Here is a 24,532-nt window from a genome sequence, read left to right as displayed (position 1 = left end):
TCTCCCAGCTCCCCAGCTCCGTCCCTGTGGGGATGGCGCCTTCCTTCCGCCAGTTTCGCCGGTGACACACGCAGCGCCCATCCCACCGGGACCTCCATCTACCTCCCTGGGCCGCGGGAACTGAAGCACGTTTCGCCCCCTCGCCATCCCCACGGCTGCACGGACCAGGGCCTCCCCGGCCCCGTTTCAGCACAGGGGGAAGCCGCAGCCCAGCCCTGCGGTGACCCTGAGGGAGGCCTTGCCGGGACGACGCCACGTCGGCCTGCAACACACCGCCCTCCCGGCCCCTGGAGCGAGGGGACCTCGCAGGGTCCGACCAGCCGGGGTCGAGGAGAGATGAGCGGGGAAGGAGGAGGGCTGCGAAGAGGGGGACGGAAAGGCGGAGGAACCCCTCGGGGCGCGGCGCGACTCGCAGCCGGCGCCGTTTGGGCGCCGCACCGCCGGCGCCCGGCCCCATTTGGCGGTTGCGCCACCTGCGGCTCCGGCTGCCGCTGTCAGTTGGGCGGCTGCGTCCCAACATGGCGCCGGCGGCAGCGGGGGCGGCCGCGGGGCGCGGGGCCGCGTCGGGCGGATGGAAATACTGATGACGGTCCGGAGACTCGCCTCCATCTGTACCATGGTGAGAGCCGCGGCCAGCCGGGCGCCGCCGTGCCGGGGCCCCGGGGGGGCGGCGGGGGCGGCCGGCGAGGGGCCCAGCTGGCGGCCCCGGCGGCGGGAGCGGCCCCGGCCCCGCGCTGAGGGGCTGAGGAGGGCCCCGCCCAATAAGAATTAGTAAAAGTAATTAAAAAAACCCAGATTTTATGGGAGGCACCGCCGCCTGTCCGGGTGTGTGTGTGGGGGGTGTCTGTGGGAGGTGGCGGGGCTCCCCGCTGCCCGCACCCCTCCGGGAAGGCACGGCCGGGCCGCAGCCGGGAGCGAGGCGGCCTCGGAGGGGGCCGCGGCGGCGCTGGGAGCCGGGTGAGGCGCCGGGGGGGGGGCCCGCTGCGGGAGGGGCTGTGCCAGGGAAGGGGCCAGCGAAGTGGTAGGAGCTGGAGCCAGGCTGAGCGGGGAGTGCCAGCCTGGCTGCTCAGAGCTGCTGTTTTGACGGTTTTGGAGTTCTTAGGCCCTAATCCCGGGTGGGGAAAGGTGGCGGGGGGAGCACAGAGCTCTTTGCAGAAATGAGAACTCGCTCGCTGCTAGTGGGTGTGTCAGCTGCCGGCCTGTTTGCAGAAATACGTTTAGGGCAGGTGGATGCTTTCTTTCAGAGAGAGAGAAACTAGGGGAATTATTGAACACTAATTCTTTTTCTGGCTCAGATCACAGTCATTTGTTGTGATAACTAAGCTCAATTTAAAGGTTGTTACACTAGTTTATAAAAGCTCTGTAATCATTTCACATGAATGCATGTAACAGGGTATCATCCGTATTGCCAATGAAAATCTAGGAAGAGTGAGACTGATAATTGCATGATTATGCAGAATTTTTAATGATGTTACATTGCTGTGTAAATAGAGGCCAGCAAGTGGTTTGTCTAGCACTAAAACGCAGCTGACTCATGATAAAATATTGCATCTTGTCAATGATATGCCATCTAAACATTTCACAAAGATTCTTACTGTAAGGAGTTTAATCCGTATAAACTATAACAGGGGTTTGAATTGCCAAAATCCAGCTTAGAATCAGGCTGAGGGTATTCAATTTTAGTATTTTATTTTTCATAGTCCCTCATCATAATTGCTCCAAGTGGTCAAACTTCAGTTTTAGATCTCATTTGACACAGTAGCAAACCAGAGAGTAGGCTGCAGTGTCAAGGGGCTCTTGCATACCAACTTGCTGAGACTGATTTCACATGTGTGTAAAGGGTGCAGGGTTTTTCTGTTTCTTTTCCATGTAGGTACTGGCTACCGGTTTTGATTAATTTGAGATCCAGTTGAACCGAAACACAGTGGTGCTGTACAGAGCTGAGTGTTTGGAGTTTCATAGTAATGCTCTTAACAAAAGAGATCAATTTTTTTTTTTTTTTAAATTTGTGGCAATGGATACCTGATCTTAAAGTTTTAAGTATTGCAGAAGACTTCCCAGAACTTCATGCTTCACTAATCTCAACATAATTTGTATTTTTAATTGCCCATCACAAACACAGGTGAAATTAAGGTCATGAGAGGTGGCTGAATCATGACTTCGTTGTGGAGTTCTGCACCCCAGAGGCAAGTGATGGACTCAATCCCATATAATATTTTGGATGCATTCCTGAGATCAGCTGACTGAGCCTCAGATTAAGAGGGCAAATGTAAGGCAATGCATTTTCCTATGAGTATGTAGCCAAACCTGAGTACAGCCATTCCAGTGTTTGTGATTTGTTTTTAGAGACTTTGGCTATACATACTCACTCTTGGATTCATTTTTGCTCCTGGGCTTACCTTGATTTTGGTTGGGATGGTAGAAGAAAGCTAAGCAGATACTTGTAGCCTACTAATGTCCCTTCTGAAGTGCTGTGTTTTTTTTCCAAGAGGAGACTTTACAATATTGCAGCTTTGGGGAAGCAGGTTCTCCTTACTGTTTTTGTTTCAAGTGGCGAACTTACTGTTTCATTTCTCTGCAGAAAATGTTGAGCAGTGCTGCTAGCACTAAATAATTGTATGAAACTTGCTTCCAAATGTCTTACATAGCTGTTTAATCAAATGCTATGGAATTTTTCAGCATCAGTGTTTTAGGTGCATATATAACTTGGCTAAACTTACTGTCGATGTCACTATTTTTTTCTTCAGCTAGCCCAGGAAAATTAAGGTCTGGGTGCTATATTTTAAAATTGCATCAGTTTATTTACATCTACTTCAATTAATGTCTAGTAAGTAAAAATACTGTTTGCTTTGTCTTAATGCGAACATGAAAAACCTAAGCCGCCTTTATAGAAACATTTAATTACATTAACAAAGTCCCTTTGGGAAACTACTTTCTTCGACATTATGCTAATATGTAGTGATTGTACAGTACTTTACATCTTTTTAGTAAAATATGCAGTTTTTACCAGCACTTCTAGTCATCATCTGTGCTTCAGGCTGGAAAGCTGAAACACAGGTTTATGACATTCTCAGACCCCTCAGTCATCAGCATGACAGGGACTGGTGTTTCTGACTCTCCGTCTCAGACATTCACTCTTCTGCAATATCTCTTTAAAAATTAAATCCAATGCCCAATCTCATTACTAGACAGTAGTGTAGTTATAACTTTAATCATATCCCCCTCCCTAAAATAACTTCCGGGTTTTGTACTGGGGATCATCTCTTCTGTGCCTCATGATCATTGCATTTCCTTTACGTGAGCACCGTCCCTTTTTCAGCGATTGCATAACATTCATGTGGCACCTATAGCATTGCGAAGACTGGAAACTCATAGGAAAATACTTGCTCATTCGAATATGATTCATTGCTTGGTAAGGCTGGTGACACCATATGGCAAGACACATCCGTAGCCAAGAGCTACCAACTAGAGCTCTGGTTCTCTGCTGTGTCCCTTTGACTTAATCTTGTTTCCCAGCCCTTATCTTTACCATGGATGCTAGGAGTTTTTGTTTTCTTTTTGCAAACAACTGCAAAATTAACTGGGAGAGGGAAATAGAAAGCACTATTGAAGCATTCTGTTACCCTTCATGAAAACCGCATAGCTCCTGTTTCAAAAATACTTAAAAGTGATATCTTTGTAGTTCTGTGGCATACGCATGGTCATGGACAGATGCGAATCCTCTCTTGACTGAGCAGAGAGAGCGAGGAGGGCTGAATTTCCACGGGTCTGACTGCATCATCTAATCCAGGGTATTCCTGCTGCGCTCTGAGGGGCTGAGTCAGTCACTTGTAGAACTGAGTTTTTGAGTCAGGAGTCAGGGGTTTTTTGTTGCCATTGACAATAACTTTTTTTTTTTTTTTTGCTTGGAGAAGCAAAACAGAACACTAGAATGGAGCAAGGTGTGAAGCATAGATCTAATCTTTTCCTCTCTGACAGCTGATTTTGGGAAAAGTCTGTAGTAAACTGTTAGCAGAAATATTGGTGTTTCTTGGTAGGCTAATTAGGGACACTTCCTCTAGATTCATGTCTAATTGTTTGCTAAACCAGTAAGACATGCCTGAAGAACTCCAATCCAGTATACAAATTGGTGGTAGTCTTATTCTACTCCTCTGAATCAGTACAGTGTGGATATAATTATTAACTTCAGTGCTAGAGAAGAGATGACTGAATCATTTGTAAGTAATACATTTCCATTTGCCACCTGAATAATTTACACTATTCAGTTCAAGCAGGGCTTTCATGTCACTGATGTATAATGTTTGCCTTACTGCTGTTTCACCTGTATTTGTAGAACTTTGTTTTAGCTTTATCAGAGAAATAGCATTTGTAGCTGGGAAGTGGAAAGAAGGGAGGATAAAAGTAGAGCTAGCTAAGCAGACTTCTGTTTCCAGCAGTGCTCTGCTTCTTGATTGACTTGTTAAGCTGAAGGAAACAAATATTCATCGTTGCACTTAAAACCCAGCTTGAGAATAACCTGCTTTGTTTTAGGGGAAAAAATCACGGGTAACCCTTTGCAAACCAGTTAGTAGGTTACTTCGTGCAAGGTTTTTCCGCGTGCTGTTTGTGCTCCAGTTTAATAGTGTGGGTGTGCTGCGTGGTTATTGATGCATTCTCCAGATTTTGGACTTGTAGCAGTTTGGAGATGTAAGCCTATGCAAAGCAGACAGCCGGCCTGCAGTTAACAACCAGCTCAGGTGGATAGTACACAGGTTTCCTTTGAATGATTTTTAGGATTTTACAGGAGTCCTGAACTACCACATGGATGAGTTTTTCTGCTGTTCTGGTGTCTGTTTTGATCCGAGATTGTCTATAAACTTTAAGATTTCATGACTTCACTGTCCCTGGGAAAAGTGAGAGATCCTAACTGTGTTGTGCCATGGAGTACTGAGGAAACTATGGGCAGTATATGGTTCATCAGTTGAAACTAGATATTGATTATACTAGAGGACCTCTACTACAGAGCTGTTACAATTTAAAAATGAGGTAGGAATACCTGGGCAAAGATGTTAAAATAACAGAGTGTAGATAGTTCAAGAGGTGCTCTATATTATTGAATCTTTCTTGTTTTGTTCTTTAATCAGGATTTAGAGCAAATGCTTTTAATACATTGAATTAGTCTCTGTTTATATGCACATCACTTAGTATCTTGTTCCTATTAAAAAATAAATGGCTTTCAGTGTTTGCTCTTGCAAATGTCAATTTGGGAGATTCCTAGACTTGTTGCCAAAATAAAGGGCTGCACTGTAGATCATTATGTTTTGTTTCTTATGTCATATTTTATATTTTCAGCTCCTTTCCTAGTGAATACTTAAAGGGGGCTTATAAGAAAGATGGGGACAAACTTTTTAGTAGGGCCTGTTGTGACAGGGCAAGGGGTAGTGGTTTTAAACTAAAAGAGGGGAGATTTAGACTAGATATAAGGAAGAAATTTTTTACGCTGAGGGTGGCGAAACCCTGGCACAGGTTGCCCAGAGAGGTGGTAGATGCCCCATCCCTGGAAACCTTCAAGGTCAGGTTGGACGTGGCTCTGAGCAACCTGATCTAGTTGAAGCTGTCCCTGCTCGTGGCAGGAGGGTTGGACTAGATGACCTTTAAAGGTCCCTTCCAACCCAAACCATTCTGTGATTCTATGATTTATCCACTTAACCTCTTGTGCATTGAGTTCTCAATATATACACATTCAGATCCATTGATGGGCCCCGTGTCTGAATTTTACTGCCATACCTCTATGCCTGTTTAACCTGTACATGTGTAATGTCTGGAGTTACAACCTGTTCATAAATCTGTAGTGTTTGTTTTGCCTTCCATCAGCATCCGCTTCCTCAATTTTTACAGTATTGTTCCTCCACTGTTTGATGTGTGAAGGTCATGATAAAATCTTATTGCCAACTCACAAAAGAACAATACTGGTAAACACTGGGCCTTGAGTACACCTGTAGATCTGTTTGCGTGTGTTCTTTTAGAGGGCCAAAAAAGCTGTAAAATATCTGAGAGGTGTACTAGCAAGACATCTGCTCTTATGTGTGTGTGAGAGTCATCACTCTCAAATGACTCAAATTGGAGAGAAATTTGAGAGAAACCCAAGGTCAGGAGAATTCTTGTGGAGATCTTCTCAGGTGGATGAACTAGCTGTGAACGCTTTGGTAATCTCGGAGACAGTGGCTAAGAAGGGGGAAATAGGTTGCTTACAGTACCACATTACAAAGGTTGAGACTCTAAGCAGTAGTTTCTGTACTTCCTACCCTTAATCCAGCATCCTTTCCATATGTTCTTTTTACTGGAGCCTAGCTTTACTATCTAATTTTAAAGAGCATAAAATTACAGAATTTCACAAGTGTGTATGACTTGCTTTACCTTTGTGAGCCATAGATCCTGTGGACCTTGCAAGACCAGCTCCTAATTGAATAAACATTTACGTGAAACAGTTTACAAAGCATTCTGTATTAATTTATTTAAAAACACTCTTCAGGTTTTAAACACTTCACAGTAGTAAACTTATTTTGAAATACAGCATTTTCTAGTTTCACTGTGGTCTCCATGATATTGGCATTAGCCAGAGTGCTGTGTAAGCTTTAATCCCTATTGAAGAGTGGGTAAAGCCAGCCTCTCCTGTGTGCACTGAACGACTGTGCAGATTAAGAAGATTGTGCAGTATTTGGAAGCGTGGAGTCTTGGAAAGTCTGTGACACTGTTATACCTGCTCCTTTCAAGAGTATCAGTTTGTTTTGCCTGCATAAGCACGCTAAGTGCTGGAATCCAAAGTTCAATTTACCATAATTTGTTATGCCTAGAACAGCAGCCTTCCTAGGTGCATGAAAAGGGATAATTTCAAACCCTAAATCATAGTGAGTGATAGCTGGGCTGACAACTCTTTTTATCTGACTTCAGTGCTACACAACCAAGGAGTTCTAAAAGATGTGGAAGCAACATCTAATTCTGTGTTTAGAAAATCATGACAGTATGTTCTGTAAACTTTCAGAAATACAACCCCAGTTCTGCTCGTTTCTGCACTCCCCCACACGGTAATTTTAATAGTCCTGAAGCTGGAACTATTATCACAGCTAATACAGCAAAGTAAGTGCAGGCAGACTTTATGAAATGCATCATCTCATTCAGATTTCTTTCCTGAAAGGTTTTAAGTAGCTCTGGTTTGGCCTACTTGTTCTTTTTTTCCCCCTTTTTTTTTTTGTTTTGGTTTCTTTGTTCGCTCTTTAAAAATCACTCTTCAGTCATGCAGTATATTTAACCAGCTTTTCTAATCTTGAGGGCTGCATGATGGTGTCCCTTGGAGCCTTTCCACACAACTTGAAAGCTGCTTCCCAGCTTTTTTCAAATGCTAAATCTTATTATACTCTAATTTGTTAAAAAGGAAGAGTCAAATGAATAATTAGAGACTTCAGCAAGACTTGTGTACCAGATATGTTCTGGACACTGAAATATCTCCTTAGATATCTTTTTCGCCTTTCTTTAAGGGAAGTGTCTTTTGCAGGCAAGTGCATGCAGTGTGCTCAGTGGGAATAAGCTGGTTCCAATCCAAAAGCTGAGTTAGTATGGTGTTGAGCCCAAGCTAGTGTATCATAAGGGATTTTTATTTCAACAGGCTCTTATACCAGCCATGCTACACAGCTTCTGAGTGTGCATGCAGCTGTAATAAAAGTTTAGAGATATCCGAAGTTGCAATGCTTTAATTACTTCATTTGAACTGAATGATATTAATTGCGATGGGAGAAGGATAAAAGGCTTGTGTAAAAAGCATATAATGTGGAAATTAATACTTTGCACTGAGCTAAAAAAATAGTAATTTATCCTTGAAGAAAGGCTGTGTCTTCAGATTTCCATGGACTGTATGGAGAGTGTTCTAAATTAACTGATTCTCTCTAGGTCGTTAAAAGTAATCTGGTGATGAGATTAGTCTTGTGTGTATTTTAGATAGGGCTAAAGCAGCTGAAGTGTATAGGCAAGCATACGAAACTACAGTTTAAACATTATACAATGTACAGATAGGAATTTTTCTGGAACTTCGGGAGCAGTAGTACATATACAGATTTTAAGAGTTCTCTTCTGAAAATCTCCTGCTGTCTACAAATGAACTGTAAATGTAGCATCTAAAGTGGCAGAGCACCCCAAAATAAGCACAGCAATGACTTACTCAGACTTCTTGTAGATTTTTGTCAGGATCATTAGTATTAAAAAAAGAAACAAACTGCAAGTTTGTGGTTGTGTTTTTTGAAAGATGAGAACAACTTCATGGTTCTAGTTTCTTCCTTTTCTTGTACTTTAAGCAACTGCGTCATGCTTGTTAGCATTTAAAAAACTCTAGTAGCATTTGTTTGACAAGTGTACTGTCTGTTTAGGTATCTCTAAATTTCCATATCCTTCTAAGAAACCAGACAAATCTTTAGTATTTTGTCTCATTATGTTGAGCTAGTAATGAATGGTTATAGAATGGTTATAAATCCATTGACAATCTGCTGTTGCATGGATTTTCCTTCGTAATTTCAAAACACTGTATAGTTAGAGCATGTCAGAAATGCTGCTTGCACTGTAGCCACCTTTAATGACTATTTTAATGCTTATTTTTTTGTATCTTCACTTACTATCCCTCTTCTTTCGCCATAGTTTCTTGTTTTCTTACTGTACTACTTTCTCTGTTCCAGCCTATCCCATAAATGTGTCACACATCCACCTGTACAGTTTAGAAAATACACCCAATTGCTAATAGCTAGTGGATTGTGCTAATGTGAGACACTCCACCATTCAGTCAAAGCAGCTGTGAAACCAGCACCCTCCAAAACACGCAGGACGGCTGCCTGAGCCCTCCTCGTGTGCTGTCTTAATCCTCGATAGAACGGCAGCTTAGCAACGGTAAATGCCATAAACTACTCTGCTTCCCCATCCCAAATCTCAAGGCTGTTGCAGAGAGGACAGTGGGATCTTCCCACTCGTAACCCTTTCCCGTCGTCTGCTTTGTGGTTTTTTTTTTTCCCCTCATTTTGTGGCTTCAGTGCCTCTCTGCTCACTGTTTGCTCAAGCAGCAGTACAGCATTGACCTGATTATTTTTGGACAAGAGCTCTGAATAACAGCAAGGATACTGACCCAATGTTGTGCTAATTTTGATCCTTTTCTTACTGAAGCTATAGCAGCAGCTGCTTCATGCTTATAAGGTCTGCTTGCATGCTGATCAAGATAGTACGACATTGCTTTTATAACCGTTCCCACGTCTGCAATTACCTTCATAGCAGCAAAAAGTAGATACTTATAAATGGAAGTGTGAATTCCTTCAAAGTGTGAAAGTGTTAGTTCAGGATAAAAAATTTTGACTGGTAACGTTGGTTAGTCTGTAATAATAGTCCACTTATTCTCAGCCAAGTTTTGCGGAGGATTAGGATTTCACTGGAACTTAGTAAAAATTCATATTACCAAAAAGGGAAAAAGTTATAACTTGAAGCAAGAACTGTGTGGATGCCGGACATGTGGATTTCTCTCATCAGTTGACCGTAGTTCATGTTCTGAGCTATGTAGCTGTTATTAATCACTCCCAGCTGTTCTTCTGTTCATCCATAGCTGCAGAAGAACTCTTCAGCCCTGGGCCTTATTATAATTTCTACCGTAAAGCTACTTATGTATAGTGAATAGAAAAGTGATAACTTTTCTTCATCTTCCAACAATAATTTCTTCTTATGATTCTTGTCAGATAAGTGAATGCAATCTATAAGCCATTTGTCTGTAGGAATAATTACAAATTCAAATAAGTTTGAAGGCATAGAGGTATTTAAGCCCCTGGAAACTGTTGATACATTTCCAGTTTCTGAAATCAATGCAATCTAGACTGGGCAAAATACGCATTTTCTTTGCGGGAATAGTCGCAGACTGTTTGTAGAGGTTATAAGAGACCGTAATGCCTAAGCATACTTCTTTCTTACCTCGCTTTGGTGATGCAATGAGTTAGCAGTGTAAGCTGGCTAAGAAATAGAAGTCTACTACTGTTTTTTCCACTTGCATGGTGTATTGAGCTGGAAATAAATCTTTAAGACTTCTCTTACTGAGCAAAAAGGACTCACAGCCTACAAGTTGGAAGACTTGATAGATCTCTGTTCTGGTTTTGATGGGTTATTCAGTTAAAATTCCAGCCATACTGTGGGATCACTTCATCTGTGATGACTTGGTTAGACAGCTACCTCAGGTAAGAGTTTTTGAAACAGGTCTTTTCACATCCTTTTTGCTTTACCAAACTCAACAAAACCTGCCTTAGAGACCTTTTGGTGTTCTTTGGGTAAATATTAGTTTTACTCAATCAATCCTGTCTTCCTTATATCTCATACATATCTAATGTTGGTGTGATGTCCCTCGCTGAGTTGGTATGAAAAATGGAGGAAAACTTAAATATTAACAATTCCCTGTGCTTTTGTTTGACACTTTAAAATTCAGTATGTGGGATTTTTTTTTTAAGGGTGTTCTTTGTCTTTTCTGATGGAAATCAGTGAGCACAAATGTTCTTGGATAGGTCCCTTTTTTAATTAGCTAATATGCATAAAGTAAAATTACTGCAGCTATGACAGAGAATATTTTATTGTTGGTCTGTTGAGGTTGTCTTGGCCATTGTTAGCTGTATCTATTATTCTGAACTGCTGAAATGGTGATAGTTCAGATGGGCCAGGCAGCTTTCCATTTTTCTGTTTGGCTAATAGTGCCGGAATTGCAGAAACCCACTGAGCTAAGCTTGCTCGCTCTCTAGATTCAAAGTCAGTTCTGCTAGTGGGGGTGTGAACAGAATAGGGGAGCTCTTGAAAAGTGCGACCAACCTCTGAGACAACATTTTAAGTCACAGTAATTTCTAGAAAATTACAAATCCTGATTACAAGTTGCTGAAACTTTAGTTGTCACCTCCCCCACCAATATGGAAGTGTTAAATTCGCATCTCTCTGAGAGTCTAATTATATAAGTAAAACAGTGTTACCACTTCAGTTAAACTAGGGGGATGTTTTCCTCATTGGGTAATTATGTGTTGACTATAAATTTGTGTTTTGTTCCTGCTTACAGAGCTGCGTACAGAAAGTTCTATCATCTCTTCCTGAACCAGAGTAGCAGAGCAGTTCCTTGAGGGCATTTTCTTGGGCCTCCTAGAAGTCTCAAGGATGCACTTCTGGGGTTTTTATAAGATGTATTTATTTGTCTTGCACTAGCAATGAGAAGACAATTCTAATCTCATGCGTTAAGCTTAATATTTAGCTGTACTTTAGTGTACATTATTTACTTAGCTTTTATATGCCAAGCAAACTCAATTGGTATGTGTTAGTGATTTTTGTCTTGTAGTTTTTTATTGCTTCGAAAATGTGTGTCATAGTTTAGCAAAACAGTATTGATTTTCTTATGTTTTTAGATGTGTAAAGTACTGTAAGATGCAGAACAGTTTGTCTGTGGCACCCCAGAAGAGATGCATCTCTCTTGATTCCCCAAATAATCAAATATACATTTTTCATACTTGGGACACTTACCACTTTGGTTAGATTTTATTTCTAGATGAGAAATGTGAATTCTGTGTTTTCAAAATTATGAAGTGTGTATTGTTTCTTAAGAGCAAATATTTATGTGATCTGAGGCAGAAGTATTTATCCAGATGGAAAAATCTCTTAGTGGGGTTTGGAAAATGTGTATAACGCCTATCAGTCTGAAAACAAAGCTGCTTTTTAGGCTTCATTACAGCAAGACACGGTTCATGCTGCAATAGATTTCATCTCCAGTTGGTTAATTTGCTATTTGCAAATTTAGTTGCAAAGATCACGGATTGTGAGTAGCTGAACTTTGACTCCAGTTATGCAGCCTTACTCAGAAATGTGTCATGTATTTCCATCCTGAAACATGACCAAGGCCAATTTGTGCTGTCACCATAAAGTGCTTTTTTTTCCCTACATACTTGTTGCCTTGTGTAGTGTTGTTCTCCTGGACGTTGACTCCCATGATAAATTACTCTATGCTGTTTGCAGTGTAGTTATTTTATCGTGGTATTCTAGGCATGTGCGTTTGCTAGAGTTGCTTCAGTGTGTTACGTATTAGTTAATTTGCAAGTTTGCATCTTCAGAACTATTTATGACTAGTTTGTGATTTTGATTCCTCCCACAATTACTTTGAGTCCTGTTTTGGTTTTTATGATTTTGGTATGCTAATTTAAAATGTTCTCTGACACGAAACTTCAGAAACATTGCAACTAAACGTTAGGTTAATTTAGCTTCTGTGGCTGATTGACTTTAACTTTAGCATTTAATTTATTAAGGAAACCTTAATTTTTCATCTGCCCCTGCAGTTAACTTACCCAAATGTACAAAGTTTGGGCAGCAGATACAAGGAAGCACTTGAAAAAACAGGCGCATGTAACCTGTTAGATTAAATGGGTAGATACATGTGGAATACAGGTTGGTGGTTTAGTTGAATTGCAACACTGGTTTATGGTAGGTTATTAAATGCTTTATAGCATAGTTTTATTAAAAGTTACAATTCTTATGCTTTTATTTCTTTGTTTGGATATTTATTCCATATGTTGCTTTACAGACTGGAGTATTCGGGTTGTCTAGTTTCACTAGTTCTGTAAGTTGTGGTACCTGCTTATGTTGTCTGTTTCTCCAGTGTTTCTCTAACACAATAGTGGAGATGTGGAGGAGGTGAGAAGACTGTTCAGAGAAACTTATCTGAACTTCACAAGCTTGCAGATTTTATACGTATCCCTTCCTTAATCTTGAAACATGCAGAATGTAAGAGTAAAGGAACCTCACTTAGCAGTCAGTTCTGATTTCAAGACCGAAAATTTTTCAAAACCAGCATCACCTCTTTTTGTGCGTTTACATAGCATGTGCGTTATAATCTCCTATTACGCTATTACCCAAAGTCAGTGTTGATCAGAACAATGTAAGTGAAGAGCTGAAGTAGCATTTGGAGAGAGCTATATTAGCAGTTCTTCCTTGCAGATAGCTATTATGTCTAGGTTTGGTTTGGGGTTTTTGGGGAGAGATAGTGGAGGGAAAAGAGGTGCTTGGAAGCAGGGAATGGATGTAGGGAAACAAATGAGAGGAGCTGCTTGAACTGGCACTGATGCCTCAAAAAATTTCTGTGTAATTGCTGCTTGCGAAGAGTCTTGCTTGTAAATCTGTCAGCACCTAGTGAATGTTTTTGTGTTTTTTTATAGTACCCAATTTTGAGCCTTCCTCGTTTTCTGTCTTTTTTGATATATGTAATTCACTGTAAATCTGATGTGGGAGATCCAACTACAGAGTTTCCATTCCTCCTGTTAAACTAGATTATTTCTTGGTTTCTTTCCTGTTTCTTAGAAAATTTTTAGTTATTTCTTTGTTAAAGACAATCCAGATGGAACTGTCTATACAGTCTCTGCTTGTCTGTGGTTTATATTAATAGCAGAATGCTAAGGGAAATGATTGAAATAGGTGCTCAGCGATTAAAAAACATTACTAGCTTCAGGGAAATAAATGAATTGAATTTTGCTGGACTGTAAGTTTTGTTTGTTTAGTGCTTTTCTGAGGTGTTTTAAGATGGCTCACCTGTGCAGAAGGATTTCTCTTTATGGTTTGCAGAAGGTGGAGTGACTTGGATATTTAAAACAGAAGTAAAGAATCCAAAGTGCTTGGATTCTGCATTGAATGATGATAACTCCTTAGGTAACAGCACAGATGCAACTAAGGACTGTTGGAAGATCAGCAAGAAACACTAGAGAACAAAATGGAGTCGTATGAAGGAAGGTACCAAATGATAAGTGGGAGCTCAGCTATAAGGTATTGGTGGATTAAAAGAAGGGGAAAAAATGGAAAGAGATGTATAAACCACTTGGAATTTGAAGTGGACAAAGTTAAAATTGAAACTAGAATGTTGGTATGCTTTAATTCTTGTTTTATGTGACAAGTAAGACCATATGGATGTGTAGTGATATTTTTCAGTTGTATCTAAAATAGTAAGTTCTATCCTCATTATATTGCTGGAGACTCAAGGATGTATCAAAATGCACTGTAAGTTTAATACATTGTCCTTAAGGGTAGCAAAGGCAAAGCACTTTTAGGTGATCTGAGTTTGAGGAATGTCTGATAAAATTCTTCTTTCCATTCTTTTTGTTTTTTTCAATCATGTTTCACTTGTCCATGGTACTTTACAGAAATAAAGTTAGAAAATGATAGTATTTCTAATGTAAAGTGTCAGTGAAGGCAAGATTTTTTTTTCCAAGAACTCTTTATACGAGATGCAAGTAATAAACAGCCACATCAAACCTTTTGTGCAGTCCACATCACGAAAAACCATTTTTTCTTTCATGGGATTTGTAGCCTGTATGGTTTCTGTCCTCTAGGTTTAGAAGTTCTCTGTGTGTTATAAGTTTCTTTATTTTTACAATGCATTCTTGGCTAAACTTAAATTGGTGTTTCTAGGTCACTGTGACTAACCTGAAGTCTTAAGTGAGAACAAATTTCTTGTTGTTAACTTTCAAATAAATTCAAATGCAAAAAAACCTTCTGTTAGATCAGATAGCTCTAATTCTGGCTGATGAAGTTGAGTTTTTAAGTTAAACCATGGTACCTTTTATAATAATAAAGCATCATATTGATTTCATTTTGAAGAACATAGGAAACACGAGATGCTAATTCTCAATGGAAGTAACTTATTTTCTTAGCTTCTTTGTTTTTATAGGAGTAGTATGAATTCTGTTGGATTTTTTTTTTTTTTTTAGTAAGTGTTTTTTTTCTCTAACATAAACATACTGTTTCTTTGTAGGGCGCCAATGCCTCTGCTTTGGAGAAAGAGATTGGTCCTGAACAGTTCCCTGTGAATGAGCATTATTTTGGCTTGGTCAATGTAAGTGAATTTTCTATGGTTGAAATGCTGTTTTTTAATTCATATCCTAATTTTGAATTTAACAGGATTCTCTGTTAGAACTTGATCTGTGAGCACTTCTAACTTAAAGTGGGACTCTGCATAGACACCACATCCTGCAATATGGCGCTATGCCTTGTTATTAATCAAGATATAAATTTCATCTTAAATACAGAAAAATAAGTATATTTATTATAAAGTCTTTGAGAGAAACCTTCCTACTCAGGTATGTTTCTAATTGTAAGATTTTATATTTAGCTGGAAAGGACATTAACTAATAAAGTGTGTACATTGTTGATACGCTCTTTTAGAAAAAGAGAGATGTGATTTTAGACTGATGCTGCAGTGTATGGGAGCCTTGAGGTTTTAACATGAAAATTTGTTACTTTTCTAAAAACATAATACTTGTGGGATTAGTGGAGGTTCTTCCATGCGAGGAAGTAGCCAGGAGATGAATGACATTGACTTGGTTGATAATTTTCTTACATGTAGTAATACTCCTTTTTTATTTTTTGACAGCCTTGTGTAACAGTGAATCTTTCTAAAAAGACGTACTTTTTTGTATCTGTCAGTTTGTATAGATCTGACTTGACTGGGATCTGTTGGGCAATAAGAATTGTCTACCTAAATTAACTGGAGAGAACAGAGCATTGACGTTGAACTTGCCAGTGCTTCTGGAGGAGAAAGGCAGCTGTTGCGCCTGTGACATCTTTTACCAATAAATATAGGAAGTTAGTTAATAGAAACAGTGGTTCTGTGGCATATTTAAGATGTGAAAATACAATTTTGGCAAAACCCACTAGAAACATAAATATACTTCTGTTTGCTGGTCATCTAGGTACATTTCGTTGAAAACTGAAAGATGATCTATCTTTTGACATGCCAAATAAGGTTAAAATAGCTACTAAAGTGTTATTTGTTGCAGCTCGTTACAAACTCATTTAATTGACTTCTGTGTGGGTTTCTAGCAGTTTGTGTTCTCAGACACCAAACTATCTAAACACATTGCGTTATATTCCTTAAGTATGGTGTTAATGGCCATTCCAAAGCTGCTGAGGTTTGCACCATAATGAGAAAAACGGAAGGCATCTCCAAGTGTAACATAAATAGCAGAGCGATGAATAGTGTGAAGAGGAAAAATAGCATTCTAAAAATAACCAGAATTATTATAACCACATCCATTCTCTGTTTTGAAGGACAAAATATGACTAATATTGTGCTTTATTCCTTGCAACCAATTTCTTTAGGATGATCGTTTTCATGCTGTTGTTCTGCAGAGCTTTTTCCTAAGTTATTTCTAGTTCCTTCATGATTTGAAGTTGATTGGAGCACTTTAAAGAGGGCAGTTTCATGGCTTCAGCATCAATACTAGTAAATGTGTGGTTGCACTGCAAATAGAATCAGGTGTTGAACCTGTGGACAATGGAGGCTTTAATTTTTTTTTTTTTTTAAATAGTTATTTTCTCTTTGGATCAGTGAGCTGAACCAGCTTGCCTGCGGTCAAACTATTGCTAAAGCTGCTGCAGAGTATATGGGAGAAGGGTCTGACTGCTCCTTCTGACAGCCTGTTAGAATAGATTACATGTGATGTTGAACTGAAGTGCAAGAGCGATGGAACAATGTTTTCATTCCAGAATTTAATCTCAGTTTTCATTTTAAGAAGCTTCTATCTTAAAATAAGCCTGCAAACTTTATTTTTACGTTGAAAGTGTAAAATTTTACAAGTTCTTTTGAAGTTAGGTAGTGTTGACTCTAAGTACAGTCAGTTTTAAGCAAAAAACCCTGTGTTTTGGCATCTATTTAAAATATTTATTTATACCAGAGAAACCATGACAAAAAGATTTTAAAACCTACGCGTTTGTACCTGTTTTTCATTTGTGTTTTAGGTCACATTAGACTTTATACACTATTTGTGTATTTGATCTGTGCATGTAGCTCCAGGTTTGGAAATATTCATCAGCCCATTGAGAACTGCCTTGCCAACCTGGTTTTTGGGGTTCTGTTGAAGACAAATAGTTAGAGTCCTCTTTTTTCTCAGGCAGAATTTCTAGCAAAGTTAAGGTCATGATTGGAAAGATCTGACTACTTTGTACTTCTAAACACAAACCGATTGCAGTTTAAAAGTGTGACACTGCTATGTAATACCGTTTATTTGTGGAGAACTCTCTGTAATACAGAGAAGTGTAGATCAATAATTGAGATATTCAGAAGTTTCCCAAGGCCCTGAATTGCTCAAGGAAGGATTTGGTTCTAACGTGAAAAAAAGTCAGAATTGCTGAAATAAAATGCATCACATGGTCTTTTTATAAAGTACTTAGCATGCAGTAAAATATCTAAAATGCTAACATGCAAGATATTGATTTCAGGGATAAAAGTTCTTCCACGTTACTTTATGTAAAGGTAGTAGCAAACAAAGACAGTTGAAATACTATTTAGAAGGACATTTTTAAAACCTAAAGCATGCCATAAAGTGAATTTTTCACCATATCACTTTGACTACTGCAAAACATCTTGTATCTTACTGTCAGGAATTTTTAAAGCTATTTGGATGGAATTTTAATTCTTTAACTCCTTTAACTCTTCCATTTAGTTTGGTTCTAATAATTTCTCTCTGTGTGGGTAGCATCAAAGCAGGACGTGTATAACCAGTTGACTTCATGCTTTTTGGCATGATTTCTCCATGAATACAGTCCTGAAATCTCATTAACTACTTGCTTTGTAAACTTTTTTGACTTAAAATGCACCATGACCTTCCTTTTTTTTTTTTTTTTTTTTTTTTTTTTTAAAGATGGTTAATTGCTAGTTTCTTCTGTCAATTTTCTGGGATTATTCTAGACAAATACATTAGATAACTCATCTGAAAACAATAATATTTAATCAGACTTTTGGTAGTTCTCTTGCCTATTTTGTCTTGTATGCAAATTTAGTTAGCATGATACTTATTTGTTTTCCTAGGTCACTAACAAGCATATGAGTTAGGTTCTATCCTAATTCATGTATTTAGCTTGCATAGTTGTTTTCCTCATGTCAGTAAGTTTTAACTGTTGTTCTGTGTTGTTTGCATATGGTATAAATTAATGTCAGTGTAACTACTGCTGTAACCTTTTTAGCTGTATGAATTAAACTGTTAATAATCAGTTTGCCAACTGAAACAGAAAATTAACTTGAAACCATTCTGCTACAGTAATCACACCAAATTTTGGTGAACAGTAGCGGCCATATTATCTGAGTACCACTTAAGAAAATAAATAATAATAATAAATAATAATAAAATAGTAATAATAAAATAATCTGTGTTCTGTAGTCAGATTTGTATGCTCGTTTTGCTTATTTAAAATATTTTGCTCTCAATGCTCTTGAGATGCAGAATCTCATTACCAGAATGTCTGGGGACAGGCAAACCCAGAATTTGTTTCACTTTTTTGAAGCAACAACATTGTACAATAGGGTTGCACAATAAATTGCGAAGAAACAACTCAACCATGGTGTACTTCTTGTGGATGATATGGTAATATCTCAGCGGTCTGAGTGTTTCTTCTTGTTAAGCAATGTGGAACACTGCCTCTGGAAGTTGTTATTGCTGTCCTCCTTTCTCTAAAATGACACTGCCTTCAGATATGGAGATGTAAAACAGCTGCTCTTTGAATTTGCCTGCATCATGTGCTTCTCATAATATTTCATTATAAACAGGAAATATTTAACATGTACCTTGCTAACTATCTCTAAAAAGTACTTTGTGTATGTGACACAGGCAAATCTAACATATGAGTTCATGCATTAAGCTCTTGTTACTATAATACAGTTGAGACACAGTGATGCTGATGGATGCTGTCTCTTGTCCCTCTGTTCTGCTGTATCATTGGCACCCCTCCACATCAGTATCAGCAGGATCTCGCCTGTCAGGATTAGTAGCATGCTGTGTCTCCAGAAGTTTTGATTTTGTGATGAGCCTTCAATTGGATTTTTTTTTTGTCAGTGGTTTCCTGCTTTTTTTTTGGTGCCCAGTATCACTGTGACTGTTGTCTTCTCTTCCTTTTCTTGCTGTTACCAGCTGTGATGATACAAGGATGAGTCTTTTACACCATGCCTACTAGTATTTCCCCAGTAAATGAACTCTGACAGACGACTTTTCCGTTTTCAGTATGTGACATTCTTAATGAGCAACCTCTTCTTGTTATTACTTTTTAACAGACCTAATATGAAAACGTTTGTTTTCCTTTTGTTCTGTTTTAACCAGTTCGGCAATACCTGCTACTGCAACTCAGTCTTACAGGCACTTTATTTTTGTCGTCCATTTCGGGAAAAAGTTTTGGCATACAAAGTGCAGCCTCGAAAGAAGGAAAGCCTCCTGACATGCCTCTCTGATCTCTTCAACAGTATTGCTACACAAAAGAAGAAGGTGGGAGTCATCCCACCCAAGAAATTTATTTCCCGATTGAGGAAAGAAAATGGTAAATGAATAAATGAAATTTTTATGCAGATTTAAGCATTGGAGATTTAAGCATATAAAACGTAAACGCAACTTCCTTTTTAAGTGAGTCCAAATTGTCAAGTTTTAACAGATTTCTGGAAGATTTTTGAACTCCTGCTTGTGGTGTGAATTTCACCGCCGCTGTAGCATAGGAACAGAGATTATATCAGAACTGTGCTGTGTTGTAAGAGGATTATCTAGATATCTTTGTTCTGTGCTTGCTTAGACCAAGTACGGAGCATGTGCCTAAGTCTCAGTAATCCAGTTATTATTCCACATTGGCATCATGTTCTGTAGAGGTTTGCTGCAAGTCAGCACACTTCGGGTCGTTGCTAGAAATTGTCATGGGCTAAACAGACCTCATGGAGTTGGTCAAAGTTGAACTCTCTAAGGAGACTTAACCACTCTTAGCCCACTTTCTTACATTTGCGGCAGGATAAATTCCTTATGGTGAAAACTAGTGGTTATTTCCCAGGGCTACTTTGTGAGGAAAAGTTCTGTATGTTGATTTATCATCTCTACTTGAACTTGAAAATATAACAAACTTATAGTAGGGGATTTTTCCCCCTTGATGCTGGACTTAATGAACTAATGGCCCAAGGCAACACATCTGAATTTCTTTATTTCTCTCCCTCCCCAAAAAAAAAAAACCATCAAAAAACCCCCCCAAAACCAATCATGGTTTTCTTCAGTTCCAAGAAATGCCCAAACTAAGTTTCCTTTATGTTATTTTTCAACTGCCTGTTTCTTGCACCCTGAGGAATAGTTGAGGGTAACCTAACATCCGTTGTGAGAACAACAAAGTACAATTCTTCAAAGACTCTTAACAGTGTAACCCACAATTGTATAATAGGGTAGTGAAGGGGGAAGGGCACGCACTAATTGCTGAAAACATAGTAACTTGATATTATGAAGTGTCTGTATTTTTTCATTCTCCCTGATCTCTTCCTTTCCAGAATTATTTGATAATTATATGCAGCAGGATGCACATGAATTCCTAAACTACCTACTTAACACTATTGCTGACTTACTACAAGAAGAGAAAAAGCAGGAGAAGCAGAATGGCAAACTCCAGAACGGCAGCATTGAGAGTGAAGAAGGAGACAAGACTGATCTGACGTGGGTCCATGAAATCTTCCAAGGAACACTAACCAATGAAACCAGATGTCTTAACTGTGAGGCTGTACGTTTAAAACAAAACAAAACCTCTTAGATTTTTCACAGGTTCTGGATCATTTTCCCTAATACTAAGCACGCTTTTTCATTTATTAGGATAGATGAAATTGCACTCTCTCTATTAAAATATGGAGCATAGCCTATTTTATGACTGTATCACCTCTATGTTCAAACCAATACTCATTAAGGTATGTTTCTCAGAAAAAGCGTAGTGTTTTTTCTGTTTCTCCTCCCTGTTTCCATCAAGGCAGTCTGCACCTGGCTGATATAAGCTGCCTTTTTGTCTTCATGTTATTTCCTGTGTCAGTGATTGATAGTTTATGTTGTGTTTCTACATGAGAGTTGCTCACTTTTTATTTAACTCTGGGATTAACTGAATATCTTGAACTAGAAATCTGTGCTTCTTGGTCCTGGTCCATAGCCACTGTTTGAGAGCAAAAGAAGTGTCACAAAGTCTAGAATTAGAAGAACCACACCACCTTCAGACCAGGAATTTGTAGTTAGTCATGTGCTATGTCTGATTTAATATTTCTAAAAAAAATGAAAACCCAGATGGGGAGAGAAAACAAGAGAAGTGATTACAACTGACATGACTGTTCTTGGCATTTTAAATCTAAAATTATGGCTATGTGGTGAATAGAAGCTCTAAAAATGACATTAATAAGATTCTGTCTCAAGAATTTTGAAATTAAATGTGACTGTTCCACAAATGGAAAGATGTTTTTCCTAACTGCTAACCCATTTAATTGAAAACCCATCTGCCTGTTTCTGCGTTTCCTATAAGTGTTTACTGTTAAACTCTGAAATGCAGCAGAAAGCTGTATCAGTCTACAAAGCAGAGAGGAATACGGTTAAAGCTTCTCCAGCTCTGAGAGCTCTGAGTGGTTAAAAACTTGATTTTGCCAGTGAAGTAAGCAGATGTGTCTTGAAGTCTTAAGGGGGAGAGATGTTTTGCGAGAAAGGTTTTTGGGTTTGGTTTTTTTGTGGGTTTTTTTCTGGGTTTTGGTTTTTGCTGTTGTGGTGTTATTCCTCTCTGGATTCTAACAACACATCAGATTATTTCTTCAGTTTTAGTTTACCTCAAGAAAGGGCCTCTGTGTGTGTGTATATTTATTTTTTTATCACGAAGCTCTCTACTTGCAATGAGGACATTGCACCATTCCAGAAATGGTTAAAAGAAATCTACCAGTTCTAAACTGTTATGAAATATTTCTTATTTTTTTCAAGGTTAGTAGCAAAGATGAGGACTTTCTGGATCTATCGGTTGATGTGGAACAAAATACATCAATTACACACTGTCTAAGGTAAATGAAAATATTTGGGAATGGAAAAAATACCTGCCCTTGGTCAGAAGGAAAGAGCCTAGATTAGTTGCTCTGTTGTGCAACAGTTGTAGGCTTTGACTTATGGTAAAATATGTTTTGTTCAGAGTGCTGTTCATTTTATCTTTATCGTGGGTTTTTGAAGCTGCTAGTTTCTTAGTGCTTTTTAGTAGTTAATGAGTACGATGATGTCTTAGTGGTACATAAGATTGATTTTCACTTGCTTTTATGGGGTTTTTAATTTGTTACATTGTATAGTTAGGTTTTATCAAAACTAAACACGGTATGTTTGGTTTCATAATAAATTCTTGTTTATTTTAATATTGTTACTGCATTTCAGTTGTCTGGACCTGATGTTTGTGGTCAGATTTTTTTTTTTTTTTTTTTGCTGATAGAAATTTGCTCTGTGTATTTGACTGCTAGATCCAAGGCTTATCAGCTGCTAGGATACTGCAAGTTGAATATAGCATCTGGCTTTTTAATAGCTGATAATGGATGTATAATTGCTAGGAGCTGAAAGATAATCCAGACTTTGGCGAGTCAATGGCTAATGGCTGTAGGTCTTAACATTTAATGTCTGCCACCAAAGAAAACATGGAGTGGCTACCTCTGGAAACAAAACACAATCACCTTATTGCTGTTTATTACTTAGCACGTTTGACTCCTGCCCAGAAAGTATGTGGTTAATACTTAAGGGCGTAATTTCCACATTTTTCCAGCTGAACATTGATACTACATCCCAAGACTGGGACAAGTACACCTGCAATGTGTTTGGGAGGTATAAGCGATATGAATAAGAGGAATTTCATCTTCTGTGTGTACTTTGGGTTTTTTCAGCATTATTAGCAGTAACTTTTAACTGGATGGCCTGACTGAATATCCCTGCTTATGACTTTTCTTTCATTTCCACAGAGGATTTAGTAATACTGAAACTCTATGCAGTGAATATAAATACTATTGTGAGCAGTGCCGCAGTAAACAGGAAGCACAGAAGAGGTAAGGTTCAAATATTCAGGCTAATGTAAATGTTCTCTTAGAATGGGCAGCTCTTGGAAAAGTACACCGTGTGAATTCAGTAAAAAGAAAACGTAAGACTGTTTAGGTCTGTATTTGGTGGGGAAGGGAGTAAGGAAAAGTGGAGAGACCAAGTGACTTTGTGGCAATCTTATCAGAGAGAAATGAAGAGATTAATTTTGATTTCCTCCCAGAAGAGCTTATATCTGGTGCTTCCAGACATTCGCATTTTCCCCTGTTAGCATTAATCAGCTTAAAGCCACTGAAAACCATCCCATCTGCTTTCACTATGAATACTATATGCAAAAATCTTGTTTCTCACCTCATACTTGGTCACAGCCAGAGCAGCAAGACAGATTTATTCCATCTCTTTCTTCCCATTGATGTGATGAAAAATTAATGTTTTCAACAGACAGGTGTCCTGCGTTCAAATGTCAGTTGTGTAGTTAATCTTTCAGAATAAATATTGCCTATTCTCACTGGAATATGCATGAGAAAAGCAGCCTTTTGAAAGTCTTCATCAACATTTTAGATGCCTTTTAAGAAGCTTCACATTGAAACTGTTCTTGAACAAACCTTTGTTTTAGGTGATCTGCTAATACCTTGTTCTTTGTTTAACGTATTTTTGTGGTTCAGAATGAGAGTGAAAAAGTTGCCCATGATTCTCGCTCTGCACTTAAAAAGGTTCAAATACATGGACCAGCTGCATCGATACACCAAACTCTCCTACCGTGTAGTCTTTCCCTTGGAGCTTCGGCTCTTTAACACTTCAGGAGATGCTACAAATCCTGACAGAATGTATGACCTTGTGGCTGTAGTTGTTCACTGTGGCAGGTATGTTGGTTTTGTGCTTTCTGGACCTTATACGCCTTTCCTTGAAATTTAAAAGGAGTTTGTCATCCATATGCCGTTTTATAACAGTACAGTGGCTGAGAACATGGGAGCCTGCTAAGCGGCATCAGAGCTAGTTGTCTGAAAGTTGTTTGTTTGTTTGTTTTTTTAAAAGTGTTTCAGTCTTTTTTTACTGCTTTTTTACTGTTTTAAATTTTGCTTTCTGAGTACACAGTCTAACGTTTGCTCTTTCATCAGCTTTCAAATATGGTGGCAATTGAAACAAGTAGTTTCTTTGAGCTGTAGCAAAGTAAGAGCAGTCTTTAAAAAACCAAAAACAACAAAAACCCACCACCCTCAACCCTACTTTCCAGGAAAGCTAAATGAAGTAAAAACAAATCTTGGAAAAATACTTAGTAAAATAGAATTAAGTTACAGTTCTCATGTTGCTACTTGCTAAACCATTGAAGTTTTTTTAGAAGCTAGTGCCACCATGTGGAATAAACTGTGTACTGCTGATTTTTAAAAATACCCTTATTCTCTTTATTAATTTTTTTGTTGTTGTTGTAGTGGCTTTAATTCTGTTTTTAAAAGCAAAGAGGAAAAGTTTTTAAGCACTTTTAGGAAAAAAGCAGTCATGAAAGGCAAAAAAAAAAATGTAACTGCCTTCTGGAAGTGTGAGCTTTAAAGTAGTAAGTTATTACAGCACACAAATATTTTGAAACATCTTTTTGAGGAGCAAGACAATATAATCAACACACTAATATTGCATAGAATTAGTACAAATAAACTACATATAATTCTAGGTGATTT

The 24,532-nt window shown here is 38.6% G+C and overlaps 1 protein-coding gene across 2 annotated transcripts in view; it reads left to right on the top strand.

Moving 5' to 3' along the window:
• Window positions 1-561: 561 nt before the first annotated feature.
• LOC127019588 (ubiquitin carboxyl-terminal hydrolase 12-like) overlaps window positions 562-24,532 on the top strand; it is a 32,506-nt gene continuing 8,535 nt past the window's right edge. Inside the window, exons 1-7 of one of the 2 annotated variants that reach the window (XM_050901712.1) lie at window positions 562-619; window positions 14,807-14,887; window positions 19,143-19,356; window positions 20,333-20,559; window positions 21,780-21,856; window positions 22,787-22,870; window positions 23,525-23,722. In XM_050901712.1, coding sequence (XP_050757669.1) covers window positions 572-619; window positions 14,807-14,887; window positions 19,143-19,356; window positions 20,333-20,559; window positions 21,780-21,856; window positions 22,787-22,870; window positions 23,525-23,722 — 929 coding nt within the window. In that variant the 5' untranslated portion in view covers window positions 562-571. Of the gene's footprint in view, window positions 620-2,174; window positions 2,270-14,806; window positions 14,888-19,142; window positions 19,357-20,332; window positions 20,560-21,779; window positions 21,857-22,786; window positions 22,871-23,524; window positions 23,723-24,532 lie in introns of those variants that run through there. The other variant, XM_050901713.1, reaches the window with a different exon arrangement.

The sequence above is a fragment of the Gymnogyps californianus genome, chromosome 9, assembly GCF_018139145.2.
Source record: "Gymnogyps californianus isolate 813 chromosome 9, ASM1813914v2, whole genome shotgun sequence".
NCBI lineage: Eukaryota > Metazoa > Chordata > Aves > Accipitriformes > Cathartidae > Gymnogyps > Gymnogyps californianus.
This window is presented reverse-complemented; position numbering and strand designations above follow the sequence as displayed.